The sequence below is a fragment of the Gopherus flavomarginatus genome, chromosome 7, assembly GCF_025201925.1.
Source record: "Gopherus flavomarginatus isolate rGopFla2 chromosome 7, rGopFla2.mat.asm, whole genome shotgun sequence".
NCBI classification, from domain to species: domain Eukaryota; kingdom Metazoa; phylum Chordata; order Testudines; family Testudinidae; genus Gopherus; species Gopherus flavomarginatus.
This window is the reverse complement of record NC_066623.1, coordinates 19,999,273-20,014,655: the sequence shown is the minus strand read 5'-3', so window position 1 is coordinate 20,014,655 and position 15,383 is coordinate 19,999,273. Positions and strand designations below refer to the sequence as shown.

Below are 15,383 nucleotides of genomic sequence, written 5' to 3'. Positions count from 1 at the left end.
AGACCTGGCTCAGCGCAGGAAGCAGCTGTAGACCCCAGGTAAGTGCACAGTATAGCTACCCTGCCTCTCCCCACCCATCTGAATGGGCTTTCTCAAGGCCATCCCTCAATTTGTAACGGACTCCCCAGAATTCCAGCTTCCCCCTCTGAAGGGGACACTACCACTCCCAATGGTCTCCCCCCCCACTCCCAATGGGTTCTTCTAAACGAGTCACTCCCAAACCCAGCGACCTACACCCCCCCGCCAATCCCAATGGTCTCTCACTTCCAATCCTAGTGGGCTCGCCCAAACAGCTCTCCCGCCCAAACCCAGTGGGCTCTTCCAAGCGGGTTACTCTCCCCCAATGGTCTGTCGCACGCTCTTCTCGGTTGGTTTGGCCTAGAGCCGTCCCCGAGCCGCGCGTTAGAAGAGCAAGCGCCCCCGCCTCAGAACCCCTCGAGGATGAAACCCCGTTCTGGCCGGGAGCGCATGCAAATAGTTTACGTGAACAGCTTCGGCACCCACCGCTGCGGCTCCGTGATCCAATATGGCGGCGGCCACAGGCGCCGTGAGGAGAAGGCCGCCACTTCCGGTGTCGTTGACAGAGATATGTCCTCTACTTCCGCTTTGAGCCGGAGACGGGGGGTGCTGAGGGGCGAGGCGGGTGCGGTTCCCAGGGAAGGTCGCGGAAGCCCCTGGTTCCCAATCCCGCCTGGCACCGGTCCGGGGAGAGCTGCGTCGTGTGTTGCCGCCCAGGGACCAAGCCAGGGTGGCCAGGCAGGGGGAGCCCCCAGTCTCCGGGAGAGCGGGCTGGGGCTGCGGTGCACACAGAGCAGAGCCGGCGGCTGCGCGCAGGCACCCGGCAGCCCTGCCCTCGCGCCCCGCGCCAGCCAGCGATACGGTACGCGCCCCCCTGGAGACGGGACGGGCTGAGCGCAGGTGCCCAGGCGGCGCTGCCCCGCGTGCCCGTGGGTTGTCCCCTCGAGCTACGTGGCGATGGGGGGTCAGCGCCTCTGGCTCTTTGGCTGGGTCGGGAGGCGCCAGTGTCCCCCACCCCGTTGTGTGGCTGGTAACTGCCCGGGTCTTCCACACGCACCGAGGGACCTTCACCCTGCGCCAGGCGCAACAAAACTTGGTACTAGGGGGATGGGAGTAGGGTGAGCAGATGTCCCGATTTTGGGGTCTTTTTCTTATATAGGCTCTTATTACCCCCCACCCCCGTCCCTACTTTTCACACTTGCAGTCTGGTCACCTTAGGACCCTGGGAGGGAGAATAACGTTCCTGGCAGGTGAATGGAAAGTGACAACCCCCAAACACGCTTTTGTGTCATACCCCGTGCACTGATGAATGGCGAAGCTCCTGCCCCCTGTCAGGGGTGAAGGCAGCTTTGTCCTCGCTGTTCAGCCTCACCCAGCAGAACAGGGACCAGAGTCACTGAAATCCATCCCTAGAAGTTAGTGTGATCTGTCTTCAGCTCCTGGATCCTCTCCGACCCTGCCTGGTAGACCCCAGATGGAATAGTGCGGTTGGAATACTCAAGCTCACCTCCATGCATGTCTCAGTGTTATTTTTCTTTGTGTCTGTGCCCAAATGAGATGGGGATAGGTATCCCTTTATTCACTTTAAAAAAAAAAAATTCCTGATGTGTTGCTAAAAAGATCAGTTTTGCTGCACAAAATAAATTGGAATGGCAATTGAGAACTTGTCTCAGCTCTCAAGATGAGAGCATGGACCTTGAGGAAGAACTAGGAGGATGTTTCTTAATTGTACAGAACTGTTAACCCTAGGAAGTTGTTAACCTTTAAGGATGATAGATCCAGATTATCCATTACTTTGTATTTCAGAAATAAAGACAACAGTTCTACTAGTTTATTATCTAGTCTATTATTTGATATCACTTATCACCAGTAAGAGCAGTTAATAGCATTTGTGAGAAAGCTCAAAATAAGTTGAGTACAAAGGTGAAATCTTCATTGAATATATTTGTACTGGTCTGCCAAAATAGTTTTAGTATTAGGAGCAAGTGAGATATCAGACTTCAGTATCACAGTACTGATTACCATCTTCACTTCAGCTCAAACAGGATTTTAGTGGATACTATCAAGAAAAATGAGAACCAATGGTATGTCACCTGAATGCCTTTCTACACTTTCAATTGTTATAGAGTATTAATCTCTCTTAAGCAGCTTGAGATATCAGATGCTAGTAATTGTAATGGAAGAAAAAACAAGGTGATAATCAGAATTATGTGATATGAAAGTCTTCCAGTGCCTGAAATGAATACTGTTTAACATGGAAGGATGGAGAATCCTCACTAGTTTGATACATTCAGGCTCTTTTAATTTTTCTTTTAGGTGGGCTTCAAATGAATCAGGCTGATAAGTTTGGATTCCCTTTCACTTCTAAAGTTGTTAATAAAGTAATAAAACGGAAAAAGGAAAAGGTATAAAATATGGGACTAAAATGAATGAAAGCATTAGCATTTTAAAAGATAAACTCCTGCTTGCACTATATATGTGTGTAAGAAAGAGTGTGTGTGAGAGATGCAAAAGGATGAAACAATACTCTAATATTATAGGAAGTTTCACTTGTAGGAATGAAAAATAGCATTATCTTCACCTCTTTAGAGTTTAAATCTGAGAATTCTGGCCCCAGTCCAGGAAAGCACTTCAGCATGTGCTTAACTTGAACACCAGTAGTTCCTTTGATTTAAATGACCCTGACCCAGCCAGGGGTGGCAGGTTTGTAGAAATTTTGGTGGTGCCCAGAATGCCCAGAGCCTGCCCCCCCCCCAAGCTCCACCCCCCACCTGCCAAGGCTCTGGGAGGGAGTTTGGGAATGGGAGGGGTGTGTGTGAGAAAGGGGTGGAGGTTCAGGCTCTGGGAGGAAATTTTGGGGAGGGAGGTTTGGGACCGGAGGGCAGAGTGGGAGTTGCAATGCTTATCTGAGGCTTCTAGGCAGGGTGGGCCAGGGGGCTTCTGTGTTGTGCTGCCCCCAGGCACTGCCCCTGCAGCTTCCTATTGGCTACAGGGGCGCTTGGGGTGGGACACACCCACCCCGCCCAGGAGCCGCCAGCCACGTGGAGCGAGCTGGTAGGGGGCCGCCAGCCATGTGGAGCGAGCAGGTAGGAAGCCGCTCAGCTCCTCTGTGCTGCTGGTGGCGAGTGGGGACCCTGGGAGATTTTAAATGGTGCAGGCGATGGGGGGGCGCCCTAGGGCAGAAGGTGGGGCTGAGGCCTGGTGCCCAGTCACCACAGACCCATAGAACTCACTGCCCATGGACCCAGCAATGCTTTGCTGCGTCAGGGTCAGAATGCACCACACCTTGCTGGATTAAGCCCATAAGGGCCAAATTCTGTCCCTACTTACATATTTTAGATAATGGGGTTGCTTAGGGAAGAGATAAGTGAGAGCAACATTTGGCTATTAATATTATATTAGTAGAAGTGCAAAATTACATTCTGTTTCACAAATGTATTTCTGGTAGTGTTGACTAGTTCAGCCAATGCTTGACGTTAAAGAGACATTTTTTAAAATGGTAACTCATGAGATTTACCGTATGTGAGGTACAAATAACCAGCTATAATATAATACAGTAATGTCACAGATACATGATTTAAAATAAGGAGAAAACTGACTTCAAAGGTGCAGTTAACACTTGCTACACTGTCTCTTCTAGTTCATTAAATAGTCTCCAAGAAGAACAAGTTATATATTTTACATTTTAGCAGTGAAGCTTGATGAAGAAGAAATTATTAGATTTAAACCAGTTTCACAGTGCATGGTCCAAATATCACCATAACTTTTGCATGTTATAGCAATTTAGATCCTGTAATCTCCTATTTTTGATGTGTTAGCAAATCTGAATTTGTTAGTACTTCAGTTTTGGTATTTGTTATGATGCCAGTTTGAAAAATGCCAGTTACAGAGGGAATTTTGTACATTTTTCAACTGAAAAGGTCAATAGATAACATAAAAGTAATTAATATTGATATATCAGAACAGGTCAGGTCATTGTCGTGCTGGAATCTGAGTGCTAGGTCTAAATTGTACTTCAAGCAAGGGACTGGAAGGGAATGTGCTTGACCCCTACTGGGGAAAAGGATCATCTTGCATCTCTCTCATGTATTCCCCTTATGGCTGACCCTGAAGAGACTTTTTAATGGCCCCAGAGGGAGTCACATCCAGTTCTCCTCTGGAAGCACAGGATCACAGGTGCTGGGTAATGAGAGATCCAGGGAAGAAAGGGCGAATGGATTATTCCTCTGTATTTTTCAAACACTGATTTTAGACTTGTTAAATGTATTTATGTTCATACATCTAGTCAATTACTAGAGTTGCAAACAAAGCAGATTGACTGCCCTTGAATGTTCAGCACTGGAAAATTCAAAATCCTATTTGAGAGGAGATTTTAAAAACAAACTTTTTGACACTCTTCATTGAGGATGTTCTTCCTTTATTTTTAGTCTGAAGTCTTTCGTGGAGTGTTGAAAGTAATTTCAAAAATGCTTGAAGAAAATGAAAAATTTAGAGGCAGACTGTTGACTTGCCGTCAGTTTAATACTGAAGGTAGGTAATGAACCAATAATGTATTGCATTAGAGATGACAAATAGGTTCTTAATACATATGCATTGACTTAAGAGCTCCAGATTTGGGGTCCATTAAATTGTTACTTTTGGGTGATATGCTTTCACAACTCACAAATTATGGATTTTATTGCATACTTGGTCATTGTTACTTGTGTTTGAACTTCCCTCTGGTTCCATTGAGAGTCTTGTAGTAAGTGTGTGTAATTGGAAGGGAGTGGTGGCAGTAGCTCTTTACTACACTGTACAATAGGAAAAACATGAATGTAAAAGCAAGTGGAGTCTGCACATTTTTCTGACCATGTAAAATATGTAATGAAACTATCGTTCACAGATGCCTGTACTCGTTAATGGAAATACTTGAAGATGAATAATTTTTTTTCACCTGTCAGTGTAAAATTGGAAATAGTTTGACTTCATGTAACTCATAAGTAAATTAGCTCCCACATATGTGAATTGTAACCTAATTTAACATAACTAACAACCTTCATCCTCAAGTTGTGGCCTGACCACAGCTATTTCATTAGTGGAAAATGAGTCAGGAATTAAAGCTGACACGCTGAGTAGATGCAACTTCAGTTAGAGTTCTTGTAGCTGCTACTACAATTTAAGGCAATACAGTATATGCTTAACAAACAAAATTGGAATTTCTGGCTTGTCAATTTGATTAGTTTTAGGAAAGAGAATTTACCAATCCATTAAATATTATCAGTTAAATTAAAAGTGGCATATTCTCTCAGTGTGTCTGCTTAGCTCACATTAGTATTAATAGAAGTTTTTCTCATGCTCTGAGGACAGGGTATATACTAAAATAGTTATAAGCCATTGTTAGTGGCTTCTGTTAGTAAACCTTTGTATATTTTATCTATATGAATTTTACACATATATGGTTCCAATATATGTTTGTTGCTTATTTGTTTGCCTTAATATAATGTACACAGTAAATATACAACTGTAGGATTGTATTTGACTTATGCCCACTCTCTCTCCTCTTTGCAAACACATGTTGAATATGGGAGTTGGACAGAGGTCAGGCATAGAATCCTCTTTTCTGGCCTTTGCATTCCCTTTCTGTGGGAGGGGTTTTGGCTGGAAGATATTTATTGTTGTTCCATTGGCCATGTCTGTGATATCTCCATCTTCTGTAGACTTTCCCTCAAGGCCAGTGTAAAGCTGTGGACCCCATACATAGCTTTTCCACAGTTTATCCCTCCTTTTCTCACCTGAATCATTGTGGATGTTCATTTGCACAGCCTTTATTTGGGCAGAAGGATTTGGCACTTATACAAGAAAAATAACTTTCCTAGTTTAATTTTTTTAAAAGATGTCTTACATAACCAGAGAGAAGGAGAAACTGAGCATGCAGTAGAGCTTTGGGACACAGTCATATGTTAGAGAAAGATCTTGTTGGATTTAGAACCTTTTAAAATTAGGGCTGCTAATTTAGTCTTCTATTTGTTAAGGGGATGGTGCTATGAGCTTTCCCAAGAGGGTTTGTAAAAGCAGCAAAGAATCCTGTGGCACCTTATAGACTAACAGACGTTTTGGAGCATGAGCTTTCGTGGGTGAATACCCACTTCCTCAGATGCATGTAATGGAAATTTCCAGGGGCAGGTATATATATGCTAGCAAGCAAGCTAGAGATAACGAGGTCAGTTCAATCAGGGAGGATGAGGTCCTGTTCTAGCAGTTGAGGTGTGAAAACCAAGAGAGGAGAAACTGGTTCTGTAATTGGCAAGCCATTCACAGTCTTTGTTCAATCCTGAGCTGATGGTGTCAAATTTGCAGATGAACTGAAGTTCAGCAGTTTCTCTTTGAAGTCTGGTCCTGAAGTTTTTTTGCTCCTTTCTTGGTTTTCACACCTCAACTGCTAGAACAGGGCCTCATCCTCCCTGATTGAACTGACCTCATTATCTCTAGCTTGCTTGCTAGCATATATATACCTGCCCCTGGAAATTTCCATTACATGCATCTGAGAAAGTGGGTATTCACCCACGAAAGCTCATGCTCCAAAACGTCTGTTAGTCTATAAGGTGCCACAGGATTCTTTGCTGCTTTTACAGATCCAGACTAACACGGCTACCCCTCTGATACTTGACCCCAAGAGGGTTGTGTTTATTTCAGGAATGAAGGGACATGGTCTGTTTACTTCTCACCTATGTTTTCAGTTGCCGGTCTCTTTTATCATCCGGGGTTAGATAACATCAATTATCTTTAGGTATAATTTGCATCTACCAAAACAAACTTTATACTATCCTCAGTCCTAACTGCAACTTGTTTTTCTTAAGCTTTAATTGTGATTCTCATTAAGCCATATTTAGCTGAAATTCCTTAACCCTAATACCTCATTTTAAACTAGCAGATTTTGCACAATATTGCCTCAGAGTAATAAGTCTCCCATTGATCTAAATTTTTCATTAAACAAATAGCAAATATACATTGAAATAACTCTGACTCAACTAGCTTCACTTTTGCTTTACAATTTTTTAAACTAGATTAATACAACTAACAAATTAATCTTGCATTTTATTATCTCTGTGGTTAGTTTTGTTGAAAGATGAAAGTATTTTGCAGTTTTAATGCTACATATTTCTTCAGTGGAAAACTAGCAATCAGAATCAGATACAGTACAGATGAAAATGATATCACTGTGCCTACACATTGTATTCTTCCATAGGCAATAATGTGAACCAAAGCTCACAGAATGAGGCTTCCTGCATGGACGGAGTAAGTAGTCAGTTAAAATGCCAAACAAGTTCAAAAAATAAATAAGTTTTTAGTAAAATGAAAAATATATGCATAAAGATATTGTTAGAAGATACAAAAGCATGACATTTTTATAAAATACTGTAGTCTATTAAATATAAAGCTCAAATATAAATATTTTAAGGGCCTGAACCATGCTTGGGAAGAGGAGTACGAGTATCAGCTACCATCAGCAGCAGTGCTTTATACCTCTGAAAGACTGGGAAGCAGCTCTTGCTATACCTTTTACTGCCTGGTTCATTTCTGCCAGTGTGTGTGGGTGTGTGGCTGTGACCCATTCTGCTCAAACCCTCTCTGAGACTTCTAGTTTGCCGGTGGTGTTTGCAGCCACCCAGCTCTCTGATGCTGTTTATACATGCCCCTGTGCAGGAGCATGGGAAAGGTTTCATTGAACTCTTTCTCCTTTAGTGCACCGATAGAGTTAGCTATAATGTGTAATAAATATGGGTCATTGTACTTTTTAAAGATCTGCTGAAGCACATATTTTAAATAGATAATTGAAGTGCAGAAGCCAGAATTGTAGACATTTTGGAATTACTTTGTTTTACATATTTAGGCTCACTAAATTAATATGAGTCCTCTCTTCAAGGATCAGAGGGGTAGCCGTGTTAGTCTGGCTCTGTAAGAAGGAACAGAGAGTCCTGTGGCACGTTATAGACTAACAGACATATTGGAGCATAAGCTTTTGTGAGTGAATAGCCACTGCTTCAGACGCATGTAGCCATATGGAGTGGAAATCCATCTGACATGCATCTGACGAAGTGGGTATTCACCCACAAAAGCTTATGCTCCAATACATCTGTTAGTCTAAGGTGCCACAGGACTCTTTGTTGCTCTCTTCAAGGAGTTACCTGGTATATATAAATATAAAAGTTAAACATTACCAAATGCCACAGTATGTAGTATCAGTATTTTGAATAACATAAGTGCAGTGTCATATAAAGATGTATGTTTGTTTTAGTCATAATATTTGGGTCATCAGTTAAATAGATATAATTCTAAACACAGTGGACTAGACTGTTGGTCTGATCTAGCTCTGTGTAGTGCAGGGTGTGATTGGAGGGGATGCACAATGACTTTACCATATCACTACACCCCTCTAATAATCTATTCTTAATCCTGGGAATGCCCAGAGGTCAGTTTGGCTGTGCTGCAATTTTGAGCAGCCTCAGAGTTGTTCTAATTTTCATCTGTCTATAACAGCTTCAAGGGATCATTCCAGTAGCCAATGATTACAGGAGCATAGCAGCACTCCGGCCATGCTATGTTTCTCCAAATACAACCCCTACTTTGGGGGCTGTGAAAGAGTGAAGTATAGGGATAGCTATGCTGGTTTTATAGCACTGGAGGATTTTAATACCAGGGGAGACCTCAGCAGGCCACTTAAACCATATTTAAATATGTTTTGTGCTGCTGGAGCATTGCAAATGAGACACAATGGGGCTAGGGATCAGAACCAATATGTATGTGATAAGTCTCTTTATTGAACTGCAGCATTTTTAGAATTCTCAAGTGTAAATTAAAGGAATCTGAATAAAGCTGTTAGCATTTGTCATATACTATATAACTAATCTAACTGTTGCGTGTATTTTTATATTAAAAGAAATTGCTTAAGTTTTGTCATCTTTTTTTCTTTAGGATGAGTCCATCTTTGGATGGGTGTAGCAAAGAAGTAAATGAAGATTCAGTTTCAAGTGTTGCATTGAATTAGTGTTCATTTTAGATCTGATCTAACATCCATCTGACATTAATGAAAAGACTGACAATGATTTCAGTGAGTGTTGGATCAGAGTATATAGTTTGTCTAGTATTTTAGCTTGGAGAGCTACATTTTAATATGGGTTCAGTTAAACTTTTCAGTTACAGAGTATTGTTTTGTTGAAATCCTTATTAAGCATAATATATCACTTAGTCATTGTTCATTTTTGCAGGCTTTTTAATGAACATTATAGTGTGATGGTTTGCATTCAAAAGAATAGTAATATTTTATGTTAATTATATTATGAATATATATATTGCATAATCAGCAGCTTGTCAGAATTATTAACAAACGTGTTTAGTAAAATAAAATTTCATACATGATATCTGTCTAAAATGAATGAACCACTTGCATTCTATTGATTTAAATATTTTTATGGTATTATATTAAAATAACATACAATCACCCTTCTTTTCATTCATTCATTAATACACGAACCTCAGCAATTATTTCAAATAAGAATCCAGGTGAATCCTCTCAGCCTCATCATTCATCATCAACCACATAAATGTATTGTTTATCTGGGTGTACTTAATAGTAACATGAGGTGATTTTCCTGTGTTATAGAACCTGAAACTTGAAGTTTTGATTGACTAGTGAAGCCTTTTTAATTGGTGAATTGTGTAAATGGAACAAGGAGATTGCAAAAATAATTTTTCTGTATATGTATTTCCTCTCTATAGTTAAAACATTTATCTGTTGTTCTTAGATCTTTCTTGTTCTTATGAAAGAACAGTTTTTCATTTCAAAATGTCTCAGCATTTGCAGATGTAATGACTAGAATTTCAGCAGCACTGAGCTTAATAGCATGCTAGTGGTTGTATCATCAAGCAGCAAAGCACTTGGGAGGGTTTAAGCTCAGTTTTCCTAATGATAAACTGCAAGTAAATAACTAGACTGTACCTTTTTGATTGAGTACTCTGGCATTAAAGTTCTCATTATGAACAGTGATTTCTTGTAGAAAAATATTTTAATGTTACTCAAAATAATTGACATTTCAGCTTGGGGAAAGAAAAATATTCAGATGAGCACATGATCATTTTTTCAGGAAGAGTAAAAGTTTGTAAGTCCTTTGATATTTGCTAATTACGCATTGGTGTTGTAGCTGTGTTGATCCCAGGATATTAGAGAGAGACAAGGTTGGTGAGGTAATACCTTTTATTGGACCAACTTCTGTTGGTGACTGAGGCAAGCTTATGAGCTTACACGGAGCTTGAAAGCTTTCCTCTCTCACCAACAGAAGTTGGTCCAATAAAAGATATTACCTCACCCACCTTTCTCTCTATTTGCTTAATAGACAGGCAGGGTCAGAATTTTTTTTTTTATTGTTTATGAGTTGGTCATTCTGTATCTGCAGTTCACAATGTAGAACTGATAAATGAAATTATTTTTAATTGTTCACTTTATTAATGTAACTTCTGTTCACCATTCACTACACTTGCCTACACTGTAACTTCTGTTCCATATTGTAATTCAAACCCCATTTTAAAACACTCACTCCATTTTGTAAAAGCTTCCTCCAACCTTCATTTTTGCAAACCCTACTGTAATCTTATTAGTTTAGTTTAGATGTGTGAATGAGGTATGTATGGATGACGGAATCAGCCTCCAGCCCCAGCCTGTCCTGATGAGATAAAGTTCAAATACCAACGGCTGGAGACCTAGACAACATCCCTAAACAAAGTAAGACGCATCCACCCTAAAAAGAAAAGGACAACAGAACAACAGAAGGAAGATCAAAGCCAGGTTCAAGGCTGAAAGTCACGCCTGCGATTGATGGGTGATCAATCTAAACCCAGAGGCAGCGTGACACAGCAAGACCTATAGACTTTGAATCCGAACTAAAAGCCTATAAAAAAGAAGGGTGAGATGAGAGACTCTGGGTAACATTCTGCTGCCAACATGGAAGGACATCAGTGCCTGCCCAACAGAGATCCAGCTTGTCCTTTTGCCTGGCTTTCCTGGCCAGTTAGCCGCCACAAGCTATGAACCCAAGCTACAAAATCAAGCTATGAACTTAAGCTATCTTGAGGACTGGTAACTATGTAGCAGCTGCAGAACATCTGATGGATATGTGTGTGTGGATATTAGGTATAATGTGTGTATATAAGAAGATATTAGTTATTAGTCATAAATCAAATTATCATAATAAATGTGGCATCTTTGTCTTGTCCCCTTTAATAAGATCCTGCTGGTTTTTACTGGTCTAATATAATTGGTATAACATTTTGGTGGAGAATAGCGAAAGGGGGATTATTGGTATTTTTGCCTCACTTATTGTAAACCAATCTGTGTGCACACAACCGGCTCTACAGAGCACAGTTCTATTCTTGGTTAACCAAAACCTGCTGGCCTCCAAAGAGGTAGTAGAAAACTTAAAATTGTTAACAAAACCTGCTGGCCTCCGGATAGGTAGCAGGAAAAGAAAGAAAAATCAGGGGAGCAAGAGGGTCCCAGGGGCCAGGAGTGCTGCTTGCTGAACAAAATTAAAAATGTTTAAGAAAAGGCAAGGGAAAACAGTCTCAGAGGGAGGAATGGAGTCAAAAGTAGCTTCTACCTCACTTTTTATTAAAGAGATAATGTCTTCTAAACAAATCCTTCAGAGATATGGGCACAGTCCTTAGACTGAACAAGCCCTTGCAGATATCTGCACCATTTCAGACCTAGAGGATAGGTTGGCCCTGTCAAACAGATAGCTAAGGGTTAATGTTCTTTTACGTGTAAAGGGGTAACACCAGTAACCTGAAACACCTAACCAGAGGACCAATCAGGAAACAAGACTTTTTCAAATCTGGGTGGAGGGAAGTTTGTGTGTGAGTTCTTTGTTCTTTGTCTTGTGTCTGACCCTCTCGGCTCTGAGAGTGATCTTTCTGTCTCCTGGCTTTCTAATCTTCTGTTTCCAAGTTGTAAGTACAAAGATAGGAAGAGCATAGGTTTATATTGTTTTCTTTTGTATTTACATGGGTGTAGTTGCTGGAATGTGTTAAATTGTATTCTTTTTGAATAAGGCTGTTGATACATTTTTTTTTCTTTTAAGCAAATGACCCTGTATTTGTCACAGAGAGACCATTTTTATGTCCTTTTCTTTCTTTTTTATATAAAGCTTTCTTTTTAAGACCTGTTGAAGTTTTTCTTTAGTCGGGACTCCAGGAAATTGAGTCTGCAGCTCACCAGGGAATTGGTGGAAGGAAGAAGTCAGGGGAAAAATCTCTTGGTGTTAGATTTACTAAGCCTGACTTTGCATACCCTGTGGGTGAGGGGGGGAAGTACTTGTGTTTTCCAGGACTGGAAACAGGGAGGGTGGAGTCCCTCTGTTTAGATTCACGGAGCTTGCTTCTGTATATCTCTCCAGGAACCCAGGGAGGGAACACCTGGAGTGGGGAAGGGAAATGGTTTAGTCCCCTTTGTTGTGAGACTCAAGGAATCTGAGTCTGGGGGTCCCCCAGGGAAGGTTTTGGGGAGACCACAGTGTGCCAGACACTGCATAGATTCCTGGCTGGTGGCAGCTTTACCAGGTCCAAGCTGGTAACTAAGCTTGGAGGTTTTCATGCTAACACCCATATTTTGGACGCTAAGGTCCAGATCTGGGAAAAATGTTATGACAGGCCCAATGTATTCTCATATGTAAACCCCCAAATGCAACAAAAAGAGATGCTGCAGGGATCTGGCTGCTGTGGGAGGCTTGTAATGACAGCTACCTCCACCTACCAGCCTGTAAAAAGAAAAAAATATCTCTAAAAGAGAAACTTCCAAAAAAAAAAAAAAAAAAGGAACATTTGAGACCTCAGAAGGGGCAAATTTTTGGGACCCCTCTGGAGAATGGAAAACGGAATATTTGGGTAGATTCCTCCTCCCAGGGCCAGAATGCCATTGCAACAGTAGCAACAGTCCTGCTTCTGCCTCAGACCTCCAGGCCATGGTAAAGTGGCTGGAGATTTTAAAATAAAAAAATCTAAAGTCACAAAGAAATGAACCACCTAATTAGCATTTATGCAGCCCCAAGTACCAAAAACACTGTGGCAAAGACTGAGCATGGTCTGCCATGTGAGAGCACTGTGCTAATTTGTTTCTAAGCTTCTATTTTTCAGGCTCTGAACCAGAACATCAGGAGAGCTGGTACCAGCTGAAGAGTTATAAAATACCATGGTTATAGTGTCGCGACAAAGTCTGTGTTCAGTGTTCTGTGTTGCATGTTCTGTGTCTGTCTCTAGTGGTGTCCTGTGCTAGCATTGGGTCCAGAAAAAAAATAAGAAATACTACACTAGACAGGACAAATGTCATTTCCTCTCTCTACTTCCCCCAAGTCCATCCAACTTAGCAATCACCACTTGTGTCCAAAAAAAAAAAAAAAAACTTTGGTCCCCAGTGCATCAGGTTTATTTTTTGTTAGATTCTCTAATAGTCATTTTGTTGTTAATTTTGTTATTGATACATTTGTATTGTTAGTTACATTTGCTTATATTGTTAATTTCACACTTTCTTCTATGCACTCTAGTTCTACTTTCCCAAACCCAAAAGGGTAGTTCTTGGGCCCTCATAACTTGTAAAATCTTGGCCCATAATTGTAGGGCCCCATCTTTCAGGTCCCCAGAAACTTCTTGAGAACAACTGTTAAAAATAGGGGATTCTGCAACATTTTAGCAACAAAATGTTAGTTTAAGTCCAAATCAGCTTAACCTTGCATGACAGCTGTGGTCCTCCTACAAAATCTTATTTGCTGTGTGTGCTTAAAAAGGTCCTGACTTCAGTAACTTTTATTGTTTGATGGCTATTGCTGCATCAAACTTGGTCCTCATTTTATTTGTAAATGTACCCAATAATTGTAATGGTTTTATTATATTCCCATTTATTATAACTATAATTGTTTTCATTTATGTATAAGTTATATCTGGTGTTTAGTCAATTGTAATAGGTTTAGTTACATTCACCTAGTTATAATTATTTGGTTTGTTTGCAACAGATCACCTTGCCCTACAATGTCAACAACTACTGTAATGGTCATATCTCAAGGGGCAAAGTATTGTAGAAGCAGCCCACCTGGTCAGCAGTTCTAAATATAATTTTTTCATCTCCTCATTGTCCTATTAGTAACCCTAACTGTTATGCTGGTTCTGCCTTAAAACAATTACATAAAGTGTGACCCATTCAATACCCCTGGATTGAAGGGTCAAAAGGGGGACAATGTAGAACTGATAAATGAAATTGTTTTTAATTGTTCACTTTATTAATGTAACTTCTGTTCACCATTCACTACACTTGCCTACACTGTAACTTCTGTTCCATATTGTAATTCAAACCCCATTTTAAAACACTCACTCCATTTTGTAAAAGCTTCCTCCAACCTTCATTTTTGCAAACCCTGCTGTAATCTTATTAGTTTAGTTTAGATGTGTGAATGAGGTATGTATGGATGACGGAATCAACCTCCAGCTCCAGCCTGTCCTGATGAGATAAAGTTCAAATACCAACGGCTGAAGACCTAGACAACATCCCTAAACAAAGTAAGACGCATCCACCCTAAAAAGAAAAGGACAACAGAACAACAGAAGGAAGATCAAAGCCAGGTTCAAGGCTGAAAGTCACGCCTGCGATTGATGGGTGATCAATCTAAACCCAGAGGCAGCGTGACACAGCAAGACCTATAGACTTTGAATCCAAACTAAAAGCCTATAAAAAAGAAGGGTGAGATGAGAGACTCTGGGTAACATTCTGCTGCCAACATGGAAGGACATCAGTGCCTGCCCAGCAGAGATCCAGCTTGTCCTTGTGCCTGGCTTTCCTGGCCAGTTAGCTGCTACAAGCTACGAACCCAAGCTACAAAATCAAGCTATGAACTTAAGCTATCTTGAGGACTGGTAACTATGTAGCAGCTGCAGAACATCTGATGGATATGTGTGTGTGTGTGTATAGGTATAAGGTATAATGTGTGTGTATAAGAATTAAGATATTAGTTATTAGTCATAAATCAAATTATCATAAATGTGGCATCTTTGTCTTGTCCCCTTTAATAAGATCCTGCTGGTTTTTACTGGTCTAATATAATTGGTATAACATGATAATATGAAAAGCTGTATGAAGCTGCTTTAATGTAAATAAATCCCAGATTGTGAGCTCTAGAGTTGAGGTTATTTCTGAGTAAACTACTACTAACAGCATTCTTAGTGGCCCAGACTGAATGGGCCCTGGAGATTAAACCACTCTTTTCACCTTTATGATTGGTCTTTCTTGGGGAGGAGAGAAATATATTAGCCTGGTAATGTGAAGGAAGAATGCCCATACTATTCATGTTCTT

At 40.8% G+C, this 15,383-nt stretch overlaps 1 protein-coding gene across 1 annotated transcript; it reads left to right on the top strand.

Annotated features, from left to right (window-relative positions):
- Nucleotides 1-441: 441 nt before the first annotated feature.
- On the top strand, nucleotides 442-9,414 carry C7H5orf47 (chromosome 7 C5orf47 homolog). The gene is made up of 5 exons (XM_050962838.1): nucleotides 442-880; nucleotides 2,335-2,423; nucleotides 4,446-4,548; nucleotides 7,244-7,293; nucleotides 8,971-9,414. Exons 1-5 carry the CDS (start codon nucleotides 442-444, stop codon nucleotides 8,995-8,997), a joined length of 708 nt encoding a protein of 235 aa, XP_050818795.1. The 3' UTR covers nucleotides 8,998-9,414.
- The last annotated feature ends 5,969 nt before the right edge of the window (nucleotides 9,415-15,383 follow it).

What these genes read in the sequence shown, in the direction of transcription:
- C7H5orf47 (XM_050962838.1), top strand. Translation starts at nt 442, where the DNA reads ATGAAACCCCGTTCTGGCCGGGAGCGCATGCAAATAGTTTACGTGAAC. An exon ending in TAAAACGGAAAAAGGAAAAG is followed by an intron (nt 2,424 to 4,445) that starts GTATAAAATATG and finishes CTTTATTTTTAG; the next exon opens with TCTGAAGTCTTTCGTGGAGT. An exon ending in CCGTCAGTTTAATACTGAAG is followed by an intron (nt 4,549 to 7,243) that starts GTAGGTAATGAA and finishes ATTCTTCCATAG; the next exon opens with GCAATAATGTGAACCAAAGC.